This window comes from Pelmatolapia mariae, linkage group LG10_11 (assembly GCF_036321145.2).
Source record: "Pelmatolapia mariae isolate MD_Pm_ZW linkage group LG10_11, Pm_UMD_F_2, whole genome shotgun sequence".
Taxonomy (NCBI): Eukaryota; Metazoa; Chordata; class Actinopteri; order Cichliformes; family Cichlidae; genus Pelmatolapia; species Pelmatolapia mariae.
This window is the reverse complement of record NC_086236.1, coordinates 18,676,993-18,694,306: the sequence shown is the minus strand read 5'-3', so window position 1 is coordinate 18,694,306 and position 17,314 is coordinate 18,676,993. Positions and strand designations below refer to the sequence as shown.

Sequence of the window (17,314 nt, the reverse complement as noted above, 5' to 3'; positions counted from 1 at the left end):
ACTCGGATGCATTTTTTTAAATAATCATTTTAAATTTGAATATTTGTTAGCTTGTTGTTGTTTGTTGGTGTTCTTTAACGTATTTATTTATTAGCTTGTGGCACTCAGCCCGGTGAGAACAAAGTGTATATCAGTGGCGATTCTGTTGGGTCTCTGGGCAAATAAATAAATAAATAAAAAATAAAAACAAATCACAGGGGCCCCCTCTAACCAACATTCATCATTCACTGTGTTATAATTAATTTGACACCAACAATAAAAACAGCAGGTCAGGTAAAACGTTACTAAAAGTTGTGAAACTCCAAAGAGTAATTTTTATTTATTTATACAGCACCAAACCACAAAACCCGTTGTCTCAACACACACAGAGATGAGTAGAGATGGTGAAGGTGAATGAGAATAAATACCTAGGGTCAGTCATCCAAAGCAACAAACAATACACATGAGATGTGAAGAACACAGTGCAGGCATGGTGGATATGAATGTAAAGACAGAAGACAGAAGGATAGCAGTGAGCATGAAAGAGAAGCTTTGGAAGATTCTAGTGAGATGTGCCATGATATTTGGTTTGGAGGCAGTGGCACTCCCCAAAAGACCAGAGGTAGCTAAACTGAAGATACTAAAGTCTTCAGAGGGATAGTTCAGGTTGAACATTTTGGAGACAAAGTTAGAGAAGCACAGCTGAGATGATTTGGACATAGGAGGAATGGTGGACACAGTGGGGAAAGGATGATGAATATGAAACTACCAGGGAGAAGGGAAAGAGGAAGAACAAAGAGAATATTCAGCGATGTAGGGTGAGATGGAAGCAGATGGTCTGTTGTAATGACCCCTAAAGTAAGGAGTTGAAAGAAGAAGAAAATGTCAGAGTGTGAGACTGAATCCAGACTGATTCAGAACAATAATACAACAAAAGAGCCAATATCACTTGTAAAAAATGTGACCAAATTGGAAAAGTCAAAAATTTAAGACATTCTCTCCACATTTTTATTTAGGTAGGTTCATGTTGTTTTGTTATTTTGTTGAAATTGTAATTTTTAGTTTTATTTCAAGAGTTGTAGCTTTGGGTTTAGCTTTGGTTAGCTATACAATCCAAGTCTACAAGTCTCTTTAGTTTCGTCGAACTGAACGGAAATGGAGGCGATCTATGTTAAGTTTTTCTTCATCTTTGTTTCCCCACAGGAAAGGTGAACCGGAAAGAGTGTGTTGGAAAAAAAAATTTATATATATTTTTATTTAACTTACCAACTGTCATTTATTACGCCTGTTTATCTTTTATTTAATTTTGTATTATGAAATATCTTAGAAAATATAGAAAAACATATGTCTCTCGTTTGTTACTTGACGTGTTTTGCCCTGTGTTCTCATTGGCCGGTAACCAGGAAGTTATTGGAATGATTCTGGGGGCGCGAAAACATTTGCCGTTTTCAAGAAGACGTTTGTTTTGGTTTGTGACGGCCTTTCAGTAGGGATGTGTGAGAAGATTAAGAAGGTATTTTTCTGTTTCGGGAGCATATCCTGTTGACTGCTTTTGCCGCCCCGTGTTTATACGTTCCTGCTTGTTGTGGCATCCTCAGGTGAACAGCTGGCTCGGCGCCGTGTTTGGTGAGCAGGTTGTGCCACAGTTTGAAGTCAACACACGGACAGTGGACATCCTGTACCAGCTCGCCCAGTCCAGCGAAGCCCGCTGCAGTGACACAGCTCTCCTTATAGAGGACCTCAAACAGAAAGCAGCAGAGTACCAGGCTGAGGGTGAGTAATTTACAGGCAGTTATACAAAGTTCATTTAATCTAGGGGGGGGATAAATATGCTGTGGGTTTAAGACAGCATCCAAGTGCACTTGCACTCATTTTAAAGGCATTTAGCAGGTCACAGTATAATAGAAAGTCAGTTAAAGTTCAGGGATATCAGTCTGTCCAACCAGGAGGCAGAAACTGCTGATAGGGTAGATGCAGGTCATTCACAGGCAGCAGAGAGAGTGCGACTTCTCCAGGATGGTACATCAGTACGGTTTGCTGTATCTTCCATTATGGTCTCAAAACAGTGGTGACACAATTAGAGCTGGACAGGGTTGAAGGGCATCGACCGAGCAGTGAGATCAGTATCGGCCCCTTTGTGTGAGGAGGGACAAAAGGAGTGCTGCCAGAGCCCTGCAAAATTACCTCCAGTGGGCTAATCATGTGCATGTTTTGTTACCAAACCTAAACACAGACACTATGACGGTGGCATTAAGGTCTGAAGTCCTTTAGTGGGACCTGTGCTCACAACCGAACACCATGCAGATTAACTGGCATTCGCCTGAGAACACCAGAACTGGCAGGTCCTCCCACCAGCGTCCCGTTTTCCTCACAGATGATGTTGCAGGCAGCGAAACGTTCACCATGGTTACTCCAAACTCTTTCAGGACTGACTTTTGCACATGGCTATTATGTGATGGATGAGAAATTAAAAATTCAAAGTGCCTACAACCTTTACACTGTAACGTGTGGTGTATTATAAAGTGTGTTCACATTATACTTGGTATACAGAAACACATTTGTCTAGTCTTAAACTAGTGAACAGATACTGATAGTGACGTAATAAACAGTATACAATGATTTCTACATTAAAACCATTTAACTGTTCATCTAAGATTTCTCTTTGTATGTTTGCCTGGTGCCTCATCTGTTTTACTTTTGCACTGTGGTACTCAGCCTCTGATGCATATCGGCCAAAAATATTAAACAAAATCCAAGATGTTACAAATAATATTAATAAGTCTTTATTTATAATTTTTTACTTTTCTCTGTGCTATTTATGTGAGACATTAACTTCCACCTTAAAGTTTTCAGTGTTTTCTCCACTCAGGTGCTCATCTCCAGGATGTTCTTCTACAAAGTGTTGGCCTGTCGTCTGTCAGTTTGTCAAAGCCAGTTGCTGACTGCTTATCTGCTTTAGTAGACAATGCTATGGTGCTTGGAGTGAGAGACACTTCACTGGGCAGGTATGTTTTTTTTCTGAGTCCCTAATTCAATGAAGTTGGCCACTTTAAAAAAACAGGGTGAGATAAACTGAGTCGTGTCTCGTCATCTTGTGTGCAGCTTTATGCCAGCCGTAAACAACCTCACTAGTGAACTTCTGGAAGCGGAGAAGTCAAATAGAAGACTTGAGAGAGAGCTCCGGGCCCTCAGAAAAAGACTCGGGGCAACTCTGGTGCTCCGGGGAAGTTTACAAGAGTAGGTACACAGAGGATGACACTAACCTGTTCTTATATGGATGATATGTAGCATATTTTGTAATACTGGCAATCTTAATTTTCAGGGATATCAACAAAACTGTCAAAGCTCAGGCAGTGGAGAGCGCTAAAGCTGAGGAGAAGCTGCTCAAAATGGATTTTGTGACAGCAAAGGCGAACGAGCTCAGTAACAGACGGGAGCGGTGCGAGGTATGTTGTTCGTGTTTCATTAGGTATACCTTGTTAGTGTAGAGTTGGACCCCTTTTTCTCACGTGACCAGGCTTTTTTCATATCATTTTTCATATCTTTTTTTAGAAATCCAATTTTTTCTTAGCCCAGGCAAATTGTGGCCTCAGTTTCCTGATCTTAGCTGACAGGAGTGGCACCCAGTGTAGTCTTCTTCTGCTGTAGCTCATCTGCTGCAAGCTTAGTTGTATTATATTCAGAGAGATTCTTCTGCATACCTTGGTTGTAATGGGTGGTTATTTGAGTTACTTCCTGTCAGCTCAATGCAGTCTGGTCCTTCCCGTCTGGCATCAATGAGGCGTTTTCAGCCAGAAGCTACAATAATACAGTACTCCTGTCTGCATCTCCAACCATCAACCAGGTTCAAAGTCACTTTAATCCCATTTCTTGCTCATTCTGATGCTCAGTTTGAGCTTCAGCAGATGATCTTGATGCTCTGAGTTGTGATTGGCTACTTATACTTGCATTACCAGTACTCCAGTAGGCAGACTGAAAATGTGTATATTGCAGTGATATCTGAGGCAGTTTGAAAAAGAAAGAAGAGCTAGTGATAATACTGCCTGTACCATTTTTGCAGAACTAATCAAGATATTTAAAAGTGCTCTGTGTTTCTTTGTGTTGACTAAATTAATGGGAGGTTTGCTTTGGATGAGAAACTATTACAAAATGTACAAATAAGATTTTGCTCTGCAGCTTAAGAGGTACTGTTACCCACCAGTTACAGTAAAAATATCCATCATCAGAAGCCAAAAAGATCAATTTTATGTATATGAAATTCTAAGAATGGTCATAGTAACGGAGAAAAGATGCAGAAGAAAAGGTATTTTTAAAAAAAGTTTGAGGGATGGTATGACATGTTGACAACACTACCACAAAAAAGAGATAAAGGTTTCAAAAAATATAAGAAAAGGTGTAGAAAAATGCACTTTTTTCCTCATTGGGATGACCAGTTTTCCAGCTTTTTTGTTATGCATCAGTGTTTGATCTCCCAGATATAATGTGTGTATCACATTACTGCCTCTAGTTTAGAGAACAGAGATGTTTCTGCAGAACAGGTCCAAGAGTTCCTGTTAAAGTCAGGAGGGAGCAGATATTCTAAAGATCACTGATTTTATTCTGCTCTTTCTGTCCTGCAGGCTCAGCTTGTATCCAGGAACATGGACAAGTCTATCACCCACCAGGCTCTTGTGCAGCTGTCAGAGGTATTTCAGCTTTTCCACATGCGCCCCCATTCATTGCCATGGAAATGAAAATGTAATACCGTCTGCTTCCAGGGTCTGAAAAGTGTCATCTTATTTTTCTCTCTACAGGAAGTCACCGAGCTGAAAAAAGAAATAATCCCCTTAAAGAAGAAACTGGAGCCTTACATGGACCTGAGCCCGGTATGTTTGTTTTCACTCTGTTACTGACTTTTAAAGACTCCACGACCAAACCTCTTAATCTGTTTTTATCCTTTTGGATAATGTTTTTTGCGCACAAATGACTTTATTAAAACCAACCTGAAGGAAAGGGTTGAACCGTGTTCAGACGTGTGGAAACAAATTTCCTGAATTTGGGTTTCTGAATTTTGTTTTTCCTCCTCTAAACAGAACCCGTCTCTGGCTCAAGTGAAAATAGAAGAGGCAAAAAGAGAGCTGGTAAGCATCCTAAAAACTGGCTCAATAATGGATGAGATGTGGTGGCTGATTTATTGAATTTGATCCTATTTCTTTGTTTGTTTTCAGGCTGCACTTGATTCCCAGCTTGAGATGAATGTGGATTTTAAATGAAGATTTGTCTAATGTTACTGTATTATTTACTGTGTTTGTTAAATAATAAAAGTCACTTAAATTTCTTAGTGGCATTCCTAGCGACGTGCTTTGACAGCCACCTTCTGGCTTCTTTTTATGCAACCCAACAGATCTGTGCAGAGACAAAAGTCTCCTTGTGCTCTAAAAGTAAGAGCTGGTCAGAGGCACATTTTTCAAAACTTCTAGCTTTAAAGTCTTGTCAATATTATTCTTTACATTTCTCTTTATTTCACAGTTAACTATTAGAGTATTTCACTGGCACTGTGACCTCTCTGCAGTAAAGAAAGAACTAGGGGGTGAACAAAAACATTTGGCTTCATCTGTTTTCTGTTCCTTCACCTCTTCCTGTTTGTTACAGACATCATTAACACTAATCAAGAGCGTTGTCTTTATTTTCTGTTCACTGCAGTCTAATTGAGGGGTTGTTTCCCCTCCGAAGAAGTACTAACAACATGTCGTGAGAGTCTGATCTTTCTGCCCAAATACAGAAACGGTAAATGGCATTAAATGAATAGCTTTGTTGTGATGGCAACATATTAAAAAAACAGGATTTGGTAACCACGTAAAAGATGTTTGTCTCCCAAATACTTATAGCAGGAATGTCAAACTCCTCTTACATCATGAGCTACATACAGCCCACCTTGATCTTTAGTGGGCTGGACCAGAGAAGCTTCTCAAATCTGCCAACACAACTAAATTGTAAGAAGTAAATGTGTGAAAATAACGGGAAAGGTTGTGGTATTTCACTGCCCAAAAAAGTGAAACTATACATTGTTTCATTATTTTTCTATTGCTTATTTACTTTGGTGTAGTATAAATGGCCATGGTGGAGGTTTTTATCTGTAGAAGAAGCTGTAAAACTTTTAAATATACAGTTAAAAATCCAAAGATTTCCTTGAAATTTTCCAAAGCTGCCCAGTGGGGCCAGATTTAAGCCTTTTGCAGCCAATTCTGGGCCCCAGGTCTATGTTTGACACCCCTGATTTATAGTCTGTGTTATTACTGGTAGGTCTCCTGTGGTGAATGTTGACATAGTTGTCTTGAACAAAAAATTATAATAAAAAGCATTATTTCTATACTTTTAAAAAAGACTGCATCATCAACACATTTCAGAAGCCTTTCCACTACCTCATTACATGAATTTCTTGTTTACCCATGTGCCACTGTTATTTTACTGACTAGCCTAGATGGCTATGTTACGTCTTAAAAACAAAGTGCAGGAAACCTTTTGTGATAGACAGCAGACTTCCACAGGCTTTGGAAGGATAACGGCACGTAAAAGTGGTTTTGGGGCCACTCCCTGAGCACCCGGAGCCAAAATACGGAGAATGCAACAAACTTGTCCAGTTTATATGCAAAATATCCCCCTTGTGATCCAAACCCACCCTTGCCTCTCTCCCACTTATGTGGAGCTGAGCGTGGAGACCCCAACTGTCTCTGTCAGTTTGACTGTTGTACGTCTGCTGTGCAGTCTGACACGGAGACTGACTGGTTACCATGGAGTGGGTCATGGATGTGGGCTGGGGAGCAGTTTACCCAGTAGGCCCCCAGCTTCACTGAAAGGCGCCATGGTTAGGGTGTCAACAGATTATGAGAAGAAACTGAATCAAAATGTCACTTAAAACCTCAAAATTTGGCACTTCTAATTCTAAGAGGTTTTCTACTGATTAAACCTTTGCACAATGTCCTATGATAGTGTTTCCATTACTTTTGTGAAGATGTAAGATTAATATGCGAAGAAAGCCAAAATATTCCGCCAAATATAATACACTGGTATAAAGCTATGATGTGAAAAAATAAAATAAAGCTTAGGAGTTGTAGAGAAAGGCGAAGGAAACGGGCAGAATAAAACAGCAAGTTCCAAAAAGTAAACATGTGCCTCGCGGAGGGGGAGGGAGCCAGTGCGTCATTACCAGCGAGTGTGTCGCCCCTCTTCCCTTTAAAATAGTTTTATGCGCCACGCCCACATTATGATTCCCGCTCAGCTGTTACTGTGGGTCGCCTTCAGTTTCCACATGGATCCATTCACGGATCTGCGGGCTTGAGCGTTTGGGAAGTCGCCGTGGGAGACTCGCCACTCCACGCGTCGCTCGGATCCGTCACCTCGTCTGTCAGTTTTGAACAACTTGTTGCGCAGCTGCTATTCCCAACCTCCTCTGTGGTCCATTGCTGCTGCTGCTGCACACAGCGGCTGATCTTACTCAACCCCAAACGGCCGCTGTTTTTCTCTCTCTCCTGTGCTGCAGGTGAAGACGGATGAAGAAGTGATTTGATCTCAGCTCAGGCGACACAGAGATGAAGCTCGGTATCGCGGCCTCTTTGAGCGCCTTCACCATCTGGCGTGGGTTCTTGTGAAGTCTGGGAAGTCCTAGGGTGTGTTTTTTTTTAAGCGTCCCAGCTTTTAATATGATCAGTGAGACGGGGGATGCGAGTCATGAGCTGGACCCGTTGTCGCGGACTGGACTGGAGCCACAGCCTCTTCTGTCTGACTTTACTCCTGTGGACCAGAAGCATGAGTGGACTGGCTGACTTCTCAGGTAAGATGATGGTGATGTGGGGGGATACAGGGTAGTGGTGGTGGTGGTGGTGCAGACAACAAGAACACAAAGTATTGCTGTTACAGCAGGTTGGGTATGAGCCCCACTGTTATATGGTGTGTAATAACAGCTGCCAGTGGGGTTGGGTGGCTGGGGGGGGGGGGGGGGGGGTTAACCTTCTGTTTGCCGTTTTTATGTATGGTGTTATAGATAATGTGGCTGTACTCTTTCTCATTGCTAGTGTTCATGATACACCAAGAAAGCCTGAATGGTATAATGTAACACATCTTAATTCTCTATTTTGTGTCTTCTTGCTGTATTGGTAAAGCTGACAAAATGATGGCTCAGCATTTCTCCTCATATTCTAGTGTTTTATCTGAACCATCTCCCCAGTGTTGGATTTATAAATGTATTTATCTTTGGATACACTGTGCACATCTTCAGCTAAACACCTTGGAATCAGTAAGTCATGTAATGTATAACCGTACAGCACAGGGCGGTTGTGTTTGTTGAATGCCGGTTCGCCGAATATGCCACTTTGAAAAAAAAAGACAGTGAGGCAAGACCACAGTGATTTTTTTTTTTTTAAAGCAACCTGAGACACCTGCAAGAGCGCCAAAGAGGCCACGCAACCTGCTCCGCAGCTACTGATGCAGTAGATCCAAGAAAAAAAGTGTTTAAAATTACTGCAGTTTAGTTTTTTTTAATTGAGTACGATTAGGTGGAATTCTGAATGTAATGCGTAAAATAAGCAAAGTCTCCCTTCTGTGCATGCATGCATGTCTTCTGTCTAACAGACTACCTGTCCAGGATCATTACCAGCCACTCTGCCCACGCGTGTGATGGGCAACCTCTGCGGCTCCACTGTCCACGCCACTCCACCATCTCCATCCAGTCTGCCTTCTACGGGAGCAGCGAGATGCAGCTTTGCGGAGTAGATCCACACCCTCCACTCAGGGCACACAATCACAGCTGCTCAGCTTTCACAGCCCTACAGGTGCATTTTATATGTGGGGTAAAGAGCTGTTTTCACTCTCACTGGGTCAGCTGTTACTTAGTGGCTGCTCGTCACTTTCACGCAGTCTCAAAATCGTCATGTCAACCAGTTGGTGCATAAGCTTGGTTCTTTGCATCTGATTTGGTTGTCCTTTCTTCACTGTGGATGGTGTTTGCTGACTGTCGTCCATGTTTATTGTGCAGAAGCTTTTGTCGGAGTGTCAGAGCCACAGAGACTGCCAGATGCCTGTCAATCACCTGCTATTTGGGAAGGACCCCTGCCCCGGCACTACCAAATACCTCCATGTGGACTACAAGTGTAAACCTAGTGAGTTCATCGGGTCAAATTTCACTACTGTTTCAGCACAAGTTTTCTCACACATTCTTAAGCGAATAGCTACACGGCCACACATAAAAATCCTCCCCACACCCAATTCCAGCCGTCAGTTTCCTACCACCATCAGACCCTCCTCCAAGTCATTTTTACTCCTTTTTTCCCCCTCACTCAGCTGAACACAAAAGACATGTGGTGTGTGAAGGAGAGACCATGGTCCTGCGCTGTAAGCCCCCCAGGGTGCTGAACATCTATGCAGCTGTCTACGGGCGAAGGCTGGGTCACACCGACACCTGCCCCTCACACCTGACAAGACCACCCCCGTTTGGTGAGTTTCTAGCAGACGATTCCAGGAATGAAAGGTCTGAAGAATAAACATGAATAAGTTAAAGAGGACGCAGTTTGTTTTACATTTAGAGTACAGCACTGTGAAAGTTTAAAGAGGGTGACATATTGCTTCTCAATATAATTAAATAATTCATTGTATAATCTTGTGAAACTGCTGTGTGTGAGACCGTGATAAGGTGGCAGTTTGTGGAGGGATACTTATTTAATTGCTGCTGTTCCCAGACCTGGTTAAGCAGAAGAAAATGTTCTGATGTTATCATAAACAAATATCTGTTCACATTTGTCTTGACATTTCCCATAGCATGAAAAAGCAGGTGCAGATAATAACATGAATAATGGAATAATAAATCTACTCATTTGAGTGTGCCCCAACCATTGTTATCATTTTGTTCTGGGAACTTTTCCTGGTGTGACATTCAAACTGTACGTGACTGATTTCACATTGTACAATGATAGGATACAGTTAGGTTTCTGGATGCTTTTGATTTTATTCAAATTTAACCACAACTATGTTAGTCCTGTGTCACATTGGCGACCTGTCCAGGGTGCACCCCGCCTCTTGCCCTACAATAGCTGAGATAGGCTCAAGCCCCTCCCACGACCCTGATATGGATAAGCGGAAGACAATGGATGGATTAACTACAGTTAATCAATGTTTCTTATTCAGTAACTCTTTTTGCAATTGACTCTTTCCCTGCAGAGTGTCTGAACCATGAGGCCGTACACTTGGTCTCCAAGTCCTGCTACAGCAAACAGAAGTGTGCTGTTCCCGTCAGCAATCAGACCTTTAGGGACCCATGCTTTCCAGGAACCAGGAAGTACCTCAGTGTGATCTATTCTTGTGGTAGGACCCTCTCTGTTTCCTCATTCACTTTAATTGCAATCCCTGTGATGAATTGAACATAGCTGTTTTAAAGTAGGCGCACGTACACAAAGGAAGGTTTTTGTTTTGGCCTCGTTCGTTACGCGGTAGCTCCATCGGTGAACATTTCTAACTTCCTACTCTGGATTCTTATCAGCTGATCCCAGCCATCAGCTGTTCTTATCCCATCACACCCAAGAGCGCAGTTGCAGGGGAAGATTGGACTGTGAGCAACTGATGTGTGAGTTGGAGTTGACATCCTGATAAACTTCCTGTGATTGGCACAAATGCCATCGAGGTCACATTCATGCATCGTAATTTGGAGCCTGGTGTTGAAAGAATTCTTCTGACTGGATGTGTTGGCTCCACATAGAGCAAAACAATGTGTGTTAGCCTTGAAGGGCACTTATTATTAATACAATAGTAGGGAAAGTATTTTCGATTTGAATGTGTAACTCCATTGTTGGCTCAGTTTGGATGTGAGAAGTAGCTTGTTTGAAACGGTCTACTGAGCCACTGAGTCATTTTGTTCACAGCTATACAAAGACTTCTTCTGTCCTTTTCCCAATAGTACCGCAGAGTTTACTAAGGGTGGCAGACCCCAACATAGTAAGCCTCACCTCATCTCCTAGCGCGGGCACAGAAAAAGGTACAATAGCGTCATGCCGTCCATGCAGTTCCAAGATTTTATTGTGACTTCTTCACATCGTACTTGTAATCTTCACAATCTCCTCCTGCAGATCTGGAGGAGCCCTTTCCTAAAGGCTCAAGAAGGCCCGACAACTCAGGAGCGATGATGAGCAACTCTCTCCTGACATATGCTTACATCAAAGGTATTGACACACATGCGCTCATGAACTAACTCTCAATCCATGCTTTATCGCAACTCCCCCTCTTTGTTTCCTACACAGAGCATCCTGAAATGGCAGCTCTGCTGTTTACCTCCAGCGTGTGTGTTGGTCTCCTGCTCACCCTGCTGGCTGTATCTGTTCGAGTGACCTGCAGGGCACGCTGGTTCAGAGATCACAGACTTGCACCCAAGCCGGGAAGCCCTACTGTTAAATATCAGGAAGATGACGAGGATGAGGATGATGATGACACAGATGAAGAAGAAGATGACCATGAAGGAACGGGAAGATCTTTGCTCTCAGCCACAGAAAGGAAGGCGATATACGGTTGGGAGGAAGTGACTTATGTGAGCGAAGCGGCCGAGCGGGCGGAGAGGATCGAGCGCAGAGAGATGATCATGCAGGAGATCTGGATGAACGCCTATCTGAATGGCAGCTCGTGTTAAATAACTCATGACCTGTGGATGCTACTCAGCATCTGGTGTTTTTTTCCAGCAGGTATACCGATCACCACCGCAAGAAGCTCCTTTTTTAACATTGCAGTTTGTTGTGTTTTGCCATTTTTGTGTACAATATGCGAAGAAAAAGTTTTCAAAAGTTTCCATGATCAACAAAGTTTTATGCTGCAAAAAAGATTTGTGTATTTGTTTTTTTCCTCTGTCTTATACTTTAAAGATGTTTGCACCAAATTCTCACCTTCAATCCAAACATCACAGCTGACCGTGATTTTCCAGTCTTCACAGTCCAATTTCAGTGACCCTGTGTGAATTGTAACCTCAGTTTTGTGCTCGTAGCTGACAGGAGCAGCAGCCAGTGTGGTCCTCTGCTTCAAAGATGCTTATTTGAGTTACTGTTTCCTTCCTATCAGCTAGAAGAAGTCTGGCTATTCATTACTTGCTGTCATGTGAGTGACTGATTAGATATTTGCATCTCTTGAACAGGTGTAACTAATTAAGCAGCCAGAGGGTGTATTACTGCACTAATTCCTGATCAAGCAGTCTCATAGCGGCTGTGTTTGTGATATAAACCGAAGAACATGTCAGGGAACAGATCCTGTAATCTAAAGAGATCACTAAACTAAGAAATACAAATGCATGTAAAGACCATTTGATGTATTACAAAAAAAGAATCAGGAGGAGGGGGATAACATTCCAAGGAAAAATAACAAATGTTCAAGTCTAAGGTATTCTCTGAGACTAGTGATAACTTTATGACAGATATTTCCTTATCGCCTCCTATTAGATATTCTTTGATTGGATCATCCTGCGGACTTAATACACAGCAAGTGACAGCACCTTTGGTGATGAGGTTGATATAATCTTCTAGAGTAAAGCCTTGACCAATCAAAAAAGGAAAAACTTTAAGAGAATTTCAGACTTTTTGGAGGCATTTTGTGAAACTTGATAGAACTCTCTGGATAACTGCTTCGTCTCTGTCAACAGTTCAAGGGGATGACAACTGAGTCTGACCTCTACACACCTTTCTCAGTCCTGCTGGGATGGCCTGAACTGTGTGGAAACTTCCTGACTGCGAGCAACTTTCACAGGCGTTTGTTTATGTCTCATTACCGAGAAGACAAAGAGAGGAAAGGTGTAGCATCCTTGTCCCTGCACTCCCAGGGATGTAAAACTACTGATATTGATAGATTTTTGTGTTCACATGATCAAAATATAAAACATGGAATAAACTTTATTTTTTTGTACAGATTCAATAAAAAAAACAACATGGTGAAAATGATAAAGGAACATTGGGAGCAAATTTATATTTAAATAAATCAAACACCAGCCTCAGTTTCACATTATGTCAGGATCTGAACTTCAGGACGGTTACAGAGTAGGAGAAACTCCAAGATATAAGAGCACACAGGCTGAATCATTAGTACTATCTGGATGATGTCACATGAGACCAAGAGGAAGCTCATTTTAAGATTTTGAAAAGGCAACTTGTCCAGCTGAATACAGAGCTGTTGAACTCCAGATGACAGAAGTGGCTCCGAGGTGGGTTTGTAGAGTGGTGCTGGTGTTCATCTCGGCCCCCATTTGATATTAGTGAGACCCTGAAACTGTCTTTTGAGGGTCTGCCTGTCTGACCACTCCGAGTCCAGGTAGCTATCATCGTCCGCCTCCTCCAGTTTCTAAAAATGTGACAAAGAAAAGATTAGAATGTTTGTTCAAAGCCAAATGTTTATAACATGTGACACATTTCCTCACCTTGACCTCTTCCTGCCTTCTGTAGTAGTGCATCATCATCTGTTTCTGCTGCTCATCGGTGATCACAGGTTCTCTCGCTGGCGCCCCCTGTCCTTTCTAAAGTGAATAGCAAAAGGGTTTAAAAAAAAAAAACCTCTCAAAAACATAATACCTCAGATATGATGAAGGTCACGGGCCTCAAACATACTTTAGATTGAAATGGCTCTCACCTTTTGGATTTTAACCACTAGCTTTGTCTTTTCATTTCTGCCAATGTAGTCCTGCAGTTTTTTGCCCCTCTGCATCTCTTTGGCAGCCCACCACAGCTGGCATTCATCCTCTGTGATCACCTGCAGAGACGCCTGAGATGAAGAGAAAAGTAGCAGAAACAGTTGAGAGAGGGCGAAGGCAATTTCATGAGCTTCAAATTAATTTAAAAATAAGACACCTTTTTAAAATAACACCTCCAATGATCATACCATAAATGGAAGATAAAAATTCCTATAGCAGTTAAGTTAAATGTTTCTGCTAATTTTATGTGGCCATCAGCCTCCATTTCAGCTGTTTCACCTGTGTTCCTGAAAGGTCTTCCTTGTCTTCTAATTCCATCCTGATTGGGTCGTGAGGAGGCAGCCCCATGGGGTACACGATCATGACCGCCCCCCTTAGCTGATCCAGTGCTTCCTTTATCATCTCCACAGTGACACAAACATTGGCTTGAACTTGTTTCTGCATGATAAAGAGAATGACGTAATTTGTTTGTGACGCCCTTTTTGAACAAAGCAAAAAGTAACAATCAACCGTTAAAGCAAATAACTCACTTTGGAGATGAGCGCCGTTGCAGCCTCCACCGTTCTCATCAGCACCTCTTTCATTTTATCATTAGGCGCTAGTAGAAGGCAAAGAGATGGTTTAAACATGCATTCTTGAAAATAAAAAGGATTGCTTGCAAAACTGTCATCTTTATAAAGGAAATTTGAGTAGTATTATCTACAGCTGTTACGTGCTATCAGATATCATTTCATATAATTGCACAAAGTCAGGAAACCAGGCTTTAACTACAGAGCTATGTTAAATCATGCAAACCCAAACGGATGTTACAGTCTCACCTTGTCCATTCCTCCTCCCAATCTCATCCTTTCTAAACACAGAGCCTCCACTGGGGATGCACTTTTCTCCCCATTCATCCCTCAGGTTTAGCTCCTCAATCTGCTCCTCTGTCAGCCCCTGCATGTTGGGTGGCAGTGAGATGCCATGGTCTGCAAGCTCGGGAATCTCTGAGGGCACACAGAGGAACAAGCAGGTCTTTGTCAGAGGTCCACTTACAGGATGCTATTTGGGGAACTCAGAGACACGAAACTGGTCAAAATAGAGTGCACCAGCACTGATGTAAAGTTTCAACAGTAGTGAGGTGCAGGTTTAAGTCGTGGCAGCACCGAGGGTGTGTTTTCACCTGAACACAGTCTCTCCACTTTGAGCCTTCCGTTGTAAATGGCAGTAATTTGCTGGATCAGAGTTTCCAGAGGGGTGTCCACGGTGGTGTTAAAAAGAAAAAGGCTTTCGTCTCCACGCTTCACGTGAAGTTGCACCATTTCGCCAAGCAACACCTGCTTACCCCACCTTCCTGAAAGAGAAGTTTGAAAGAGAATAAAGTTGGGGCCTGAATGAAACTTGAACACCACCAACCACTTTCCCTCAGTAGGACAACAGTGCGTAACCATAGCGACAGCAGTGCCTGTCGCGGATGCTTCCAGAACACACGTAGCTAACATTAGCTCTATGGAAGCTAACTGTTATGGCTGCTCACAGTGACCAGCTCATGTCTGTTGTTATTTTCTCACAGTGACCTACAACGGTGACACGTACCTATGCAGTAAAACGTGAAGCACTGTGTTCGGTCCCTCCAGTTTAACCTGCGCTCACACTAAACAGCTCACACTGTTTACAACCGGTGGCATTACTTCACAATTACGATTGGTCAGCCCGACTGCTTTCTTCGACTGTAATTTGGAGGACACTTCGTGCTATAAAAGCTGCGACACTGCCCCCTAATGGAGCACAGCGGCAACACTGTGCTCCATTTCCACTGTGCAAAGAGAAACCGGCTAGAAGCGCTCACCTTGTTTGCCATGCTCGTCACGTGAAAATCCTTGAATTTCCTCGTTACTCATGATGGCATCTTAAGGAAATAATTAGGATCTTTTCAAAGTCCTCAATTTAAAATAAATATTATGGAATAACAATGTACTGTATGTTTCTAAAATTTCAAAAGACTATCCAGGAATAAGGGGCATTTTTATGCAGTCAAAAACCAACAAGTACTCATGTCAACATACATTTATTTATTTTTTGCATACACACAACATAAACTGCTTCATACATAAATGTGCTGTCTGCTGTGCACATAAATTATGGAACATTGGATATTAATGTGAATTACAGCTCCAAGTTTTCACTTTAATACATACAGAATATGTTCCACAACACAGACTCTTAGTTACTATGGATTATAGCAATAAAAAGGGACATCAACCTCACAAAAGGAGCATTTTATTTCCTATAAAATGTCATCTCGAACTGTGACATGACACAAAGCGCTGGCTAGTCACCTACTGTTAATGCAGATACAGTATCTACTGCACACTTTGAATAACACAATAGATGCATTTTAGAGATGACACTTACATGTAAGCAGAGGCAGCCGATACACTTGCTTACATAGAGAGCTACTGCCTTCATTGCAGTGAATGAAGATTATCTTTGCGTATTTTACAAGTGTTTGAACAGAAAGCAGAAGCATTAGTTAGGTGGAGCGTTCTTAAATCTGATGTTCCTTTCATGGACCACTGTAATGCTTTTCAAACAACATAATTCCTGAAGGCTGGGGGAAATGGCATGTGTCGAGGCATGGTACCTGTTGCTCATCCTTCTGCAAATCTATTGCTTATCATCACCGTCAACGTTAACGCTGACTAACAGCAGTGAAAAAGTGAAGTAGGTAGTACAGGACAAAATACTGACACATCACCTCTGACAACAACACACACACACACACACACACACCTGAAGAATGGTTACGATATCAGTGAGGCTCAGTCATAAAACACCCTCAAACAACTAAGGGATAAATATCACATGTGGATCAGAAAAAGCTGAGATTTTGACACCCAACACTCAAATCAAACTTCTGTCAGGAATGTGGGCCACACTGGAAATGTGTTCTGCTGACGCATCTGGGTCTGAGCAGAGTGTGTAGTTCAGTCTAATGAAGTCAGTCAAGATGGTACTCAGAGTACTCAATTGTACAGAGGCATTCTTATTTAGATGGAGAGTGGCATGAGAACCCCCCCCCCCCGAAACAGTCCTGTCTTGTATTGTCAACATTGCTGCGTAACAGTCTGTGTGTAGCCTCTGGCAGGCCGAGGGAATACATACACAGCTGCAGCCAGGAAAAAGTGAATACAGTAGCTGTTAGTGCAGAGCCTGTAAGGAAATACACCGCTTATACTCAAAAGGGAAAAGTTCCGGTATTCCACTCTTAAGTCTGTAACACGCACTCACATCCAAACACAAATACTGTCAAACACGATAAGAGACGATTATGCACTTCAAACACATCACTTCTCACCACAGTAACATTACGATTATTCAGATTAAGTTCTATTAGAATTAAGAAGCATTTTAAACAAAGACTAAAGTGGAAAAAAAAGTGCCCTCTTGTTGATGCATGGCATGTGCTTGCTGCCATGAACACAGATCACATCTTTGTACAGTACACACACACACACACACACACACACACACACACACACACACACACCACATTCTTTAATAGTTTAGTGTGATGCTTTGGATGAATCAAGAAGGATCAAAATAACAGGAGGGAGAAACGTAAAAAAAAAAAAAGCCCTCTTATGCTCACTCAGTCTTCAGGCTCTCCATTTATGA

At 42.2% G+C, this 17,314-nt stretch overlaps 3 protein-coding genes across 4 annotated transcripts; 2 read left to right on the top strand and 1 right to left on the bottom strand.

Annotated features, from left to right (window-relative positions):
- Positions 1-1,412: 1,412 nt before the first annotated feature.
- Positions 1,413-5,249, top strand: haus1 (HAUS augmin-like complex, subunit 1). The gene is made up of 9 exons (XM_063487778.1): positions 1,413-1,492; positions 1,578-1,752; positions 2,849-2,984; positions 3,082-3,216; positions 3,302-3,425; positions 4,599-4,664; positions 4,773-4,844; positions 5,052-5,099; positions 5,187-5,249. Exons 1-9 carry the CDS (start codon positions 1,472-1,474, stop codon positions 5,229-5,231), a joined length of 822 nt encoding a protein of 273 aa, XP_063343848.1. The 5' UTR covers positions 1,413-1,471; the 3' UTR covers positions 5,232-5,249.
- Positions 5,250-7,229: 1,980 nt separating this feature from the next.
- On the top strand, positions 7,230-11,812 carry eva1c (eva-1 homolog C (C. elegans)). Of its 2 annotated transcripts, none has more exons than XM_063487787.1 (8): positions 7,230-7,789; positions 8,587-8,786; positions 8,990-9,113; positions 9,295-9,447; positions 10,168-10,311; positions 10,901-10,978; positions 11,070-11,162; positions 11,241-11,812. In XM_063487787.1, exons 1-8 carry the CDS (start codon positions 7,678-7,680, stop codon positions 11,621-11,623), a joined length of 1,287 nt encoding a protein of 428 aa, XP_063343857.1. In that variant the 5' UTR covers positions 7,230-7,677; the 3' UTR covers positions 11,624-11,812. The 2 variants fall into 2 exon arrangements, with proteins under 2 accessions (XP_063343857.1, XP_063343856.1); XM_063487786.1 differs by having other exon boundaries at positions 8,587-8,804.
- A 1,066-nt stretch (positions 11,813-12,878) lies between these two features.
- Positions 12,879-15,371, bottom strand: cfap298 (cilia and flagella associated protein 298). The gene is made up of 8 exons (XM_063487788.1): positions 15,233-15,371; positions 14,820-14,990; positions 14,476-14,643; positions 14,188-14,255; positions 13,937-14,095; positions 13,597-13,728; positions 13,388-13,483; positions 12,879-13,311 (listed from the first exon to the last, which is right to left on the bottom strand). Exons 2-8 carry the CDS (start codon positions 14,956-14,958, stop codon positions 13,201-13,203), a joined length of 873 nt encoding a protein of 290 aa, XP_063343858.1. The 5' UTR covers positions 14,959-14,990; positions 15,233-15,371; the 3' UTR covers positions 12,879-13,200.
- Positions 15,372-17,314: the final 1,943 nt, after the last annotated feature.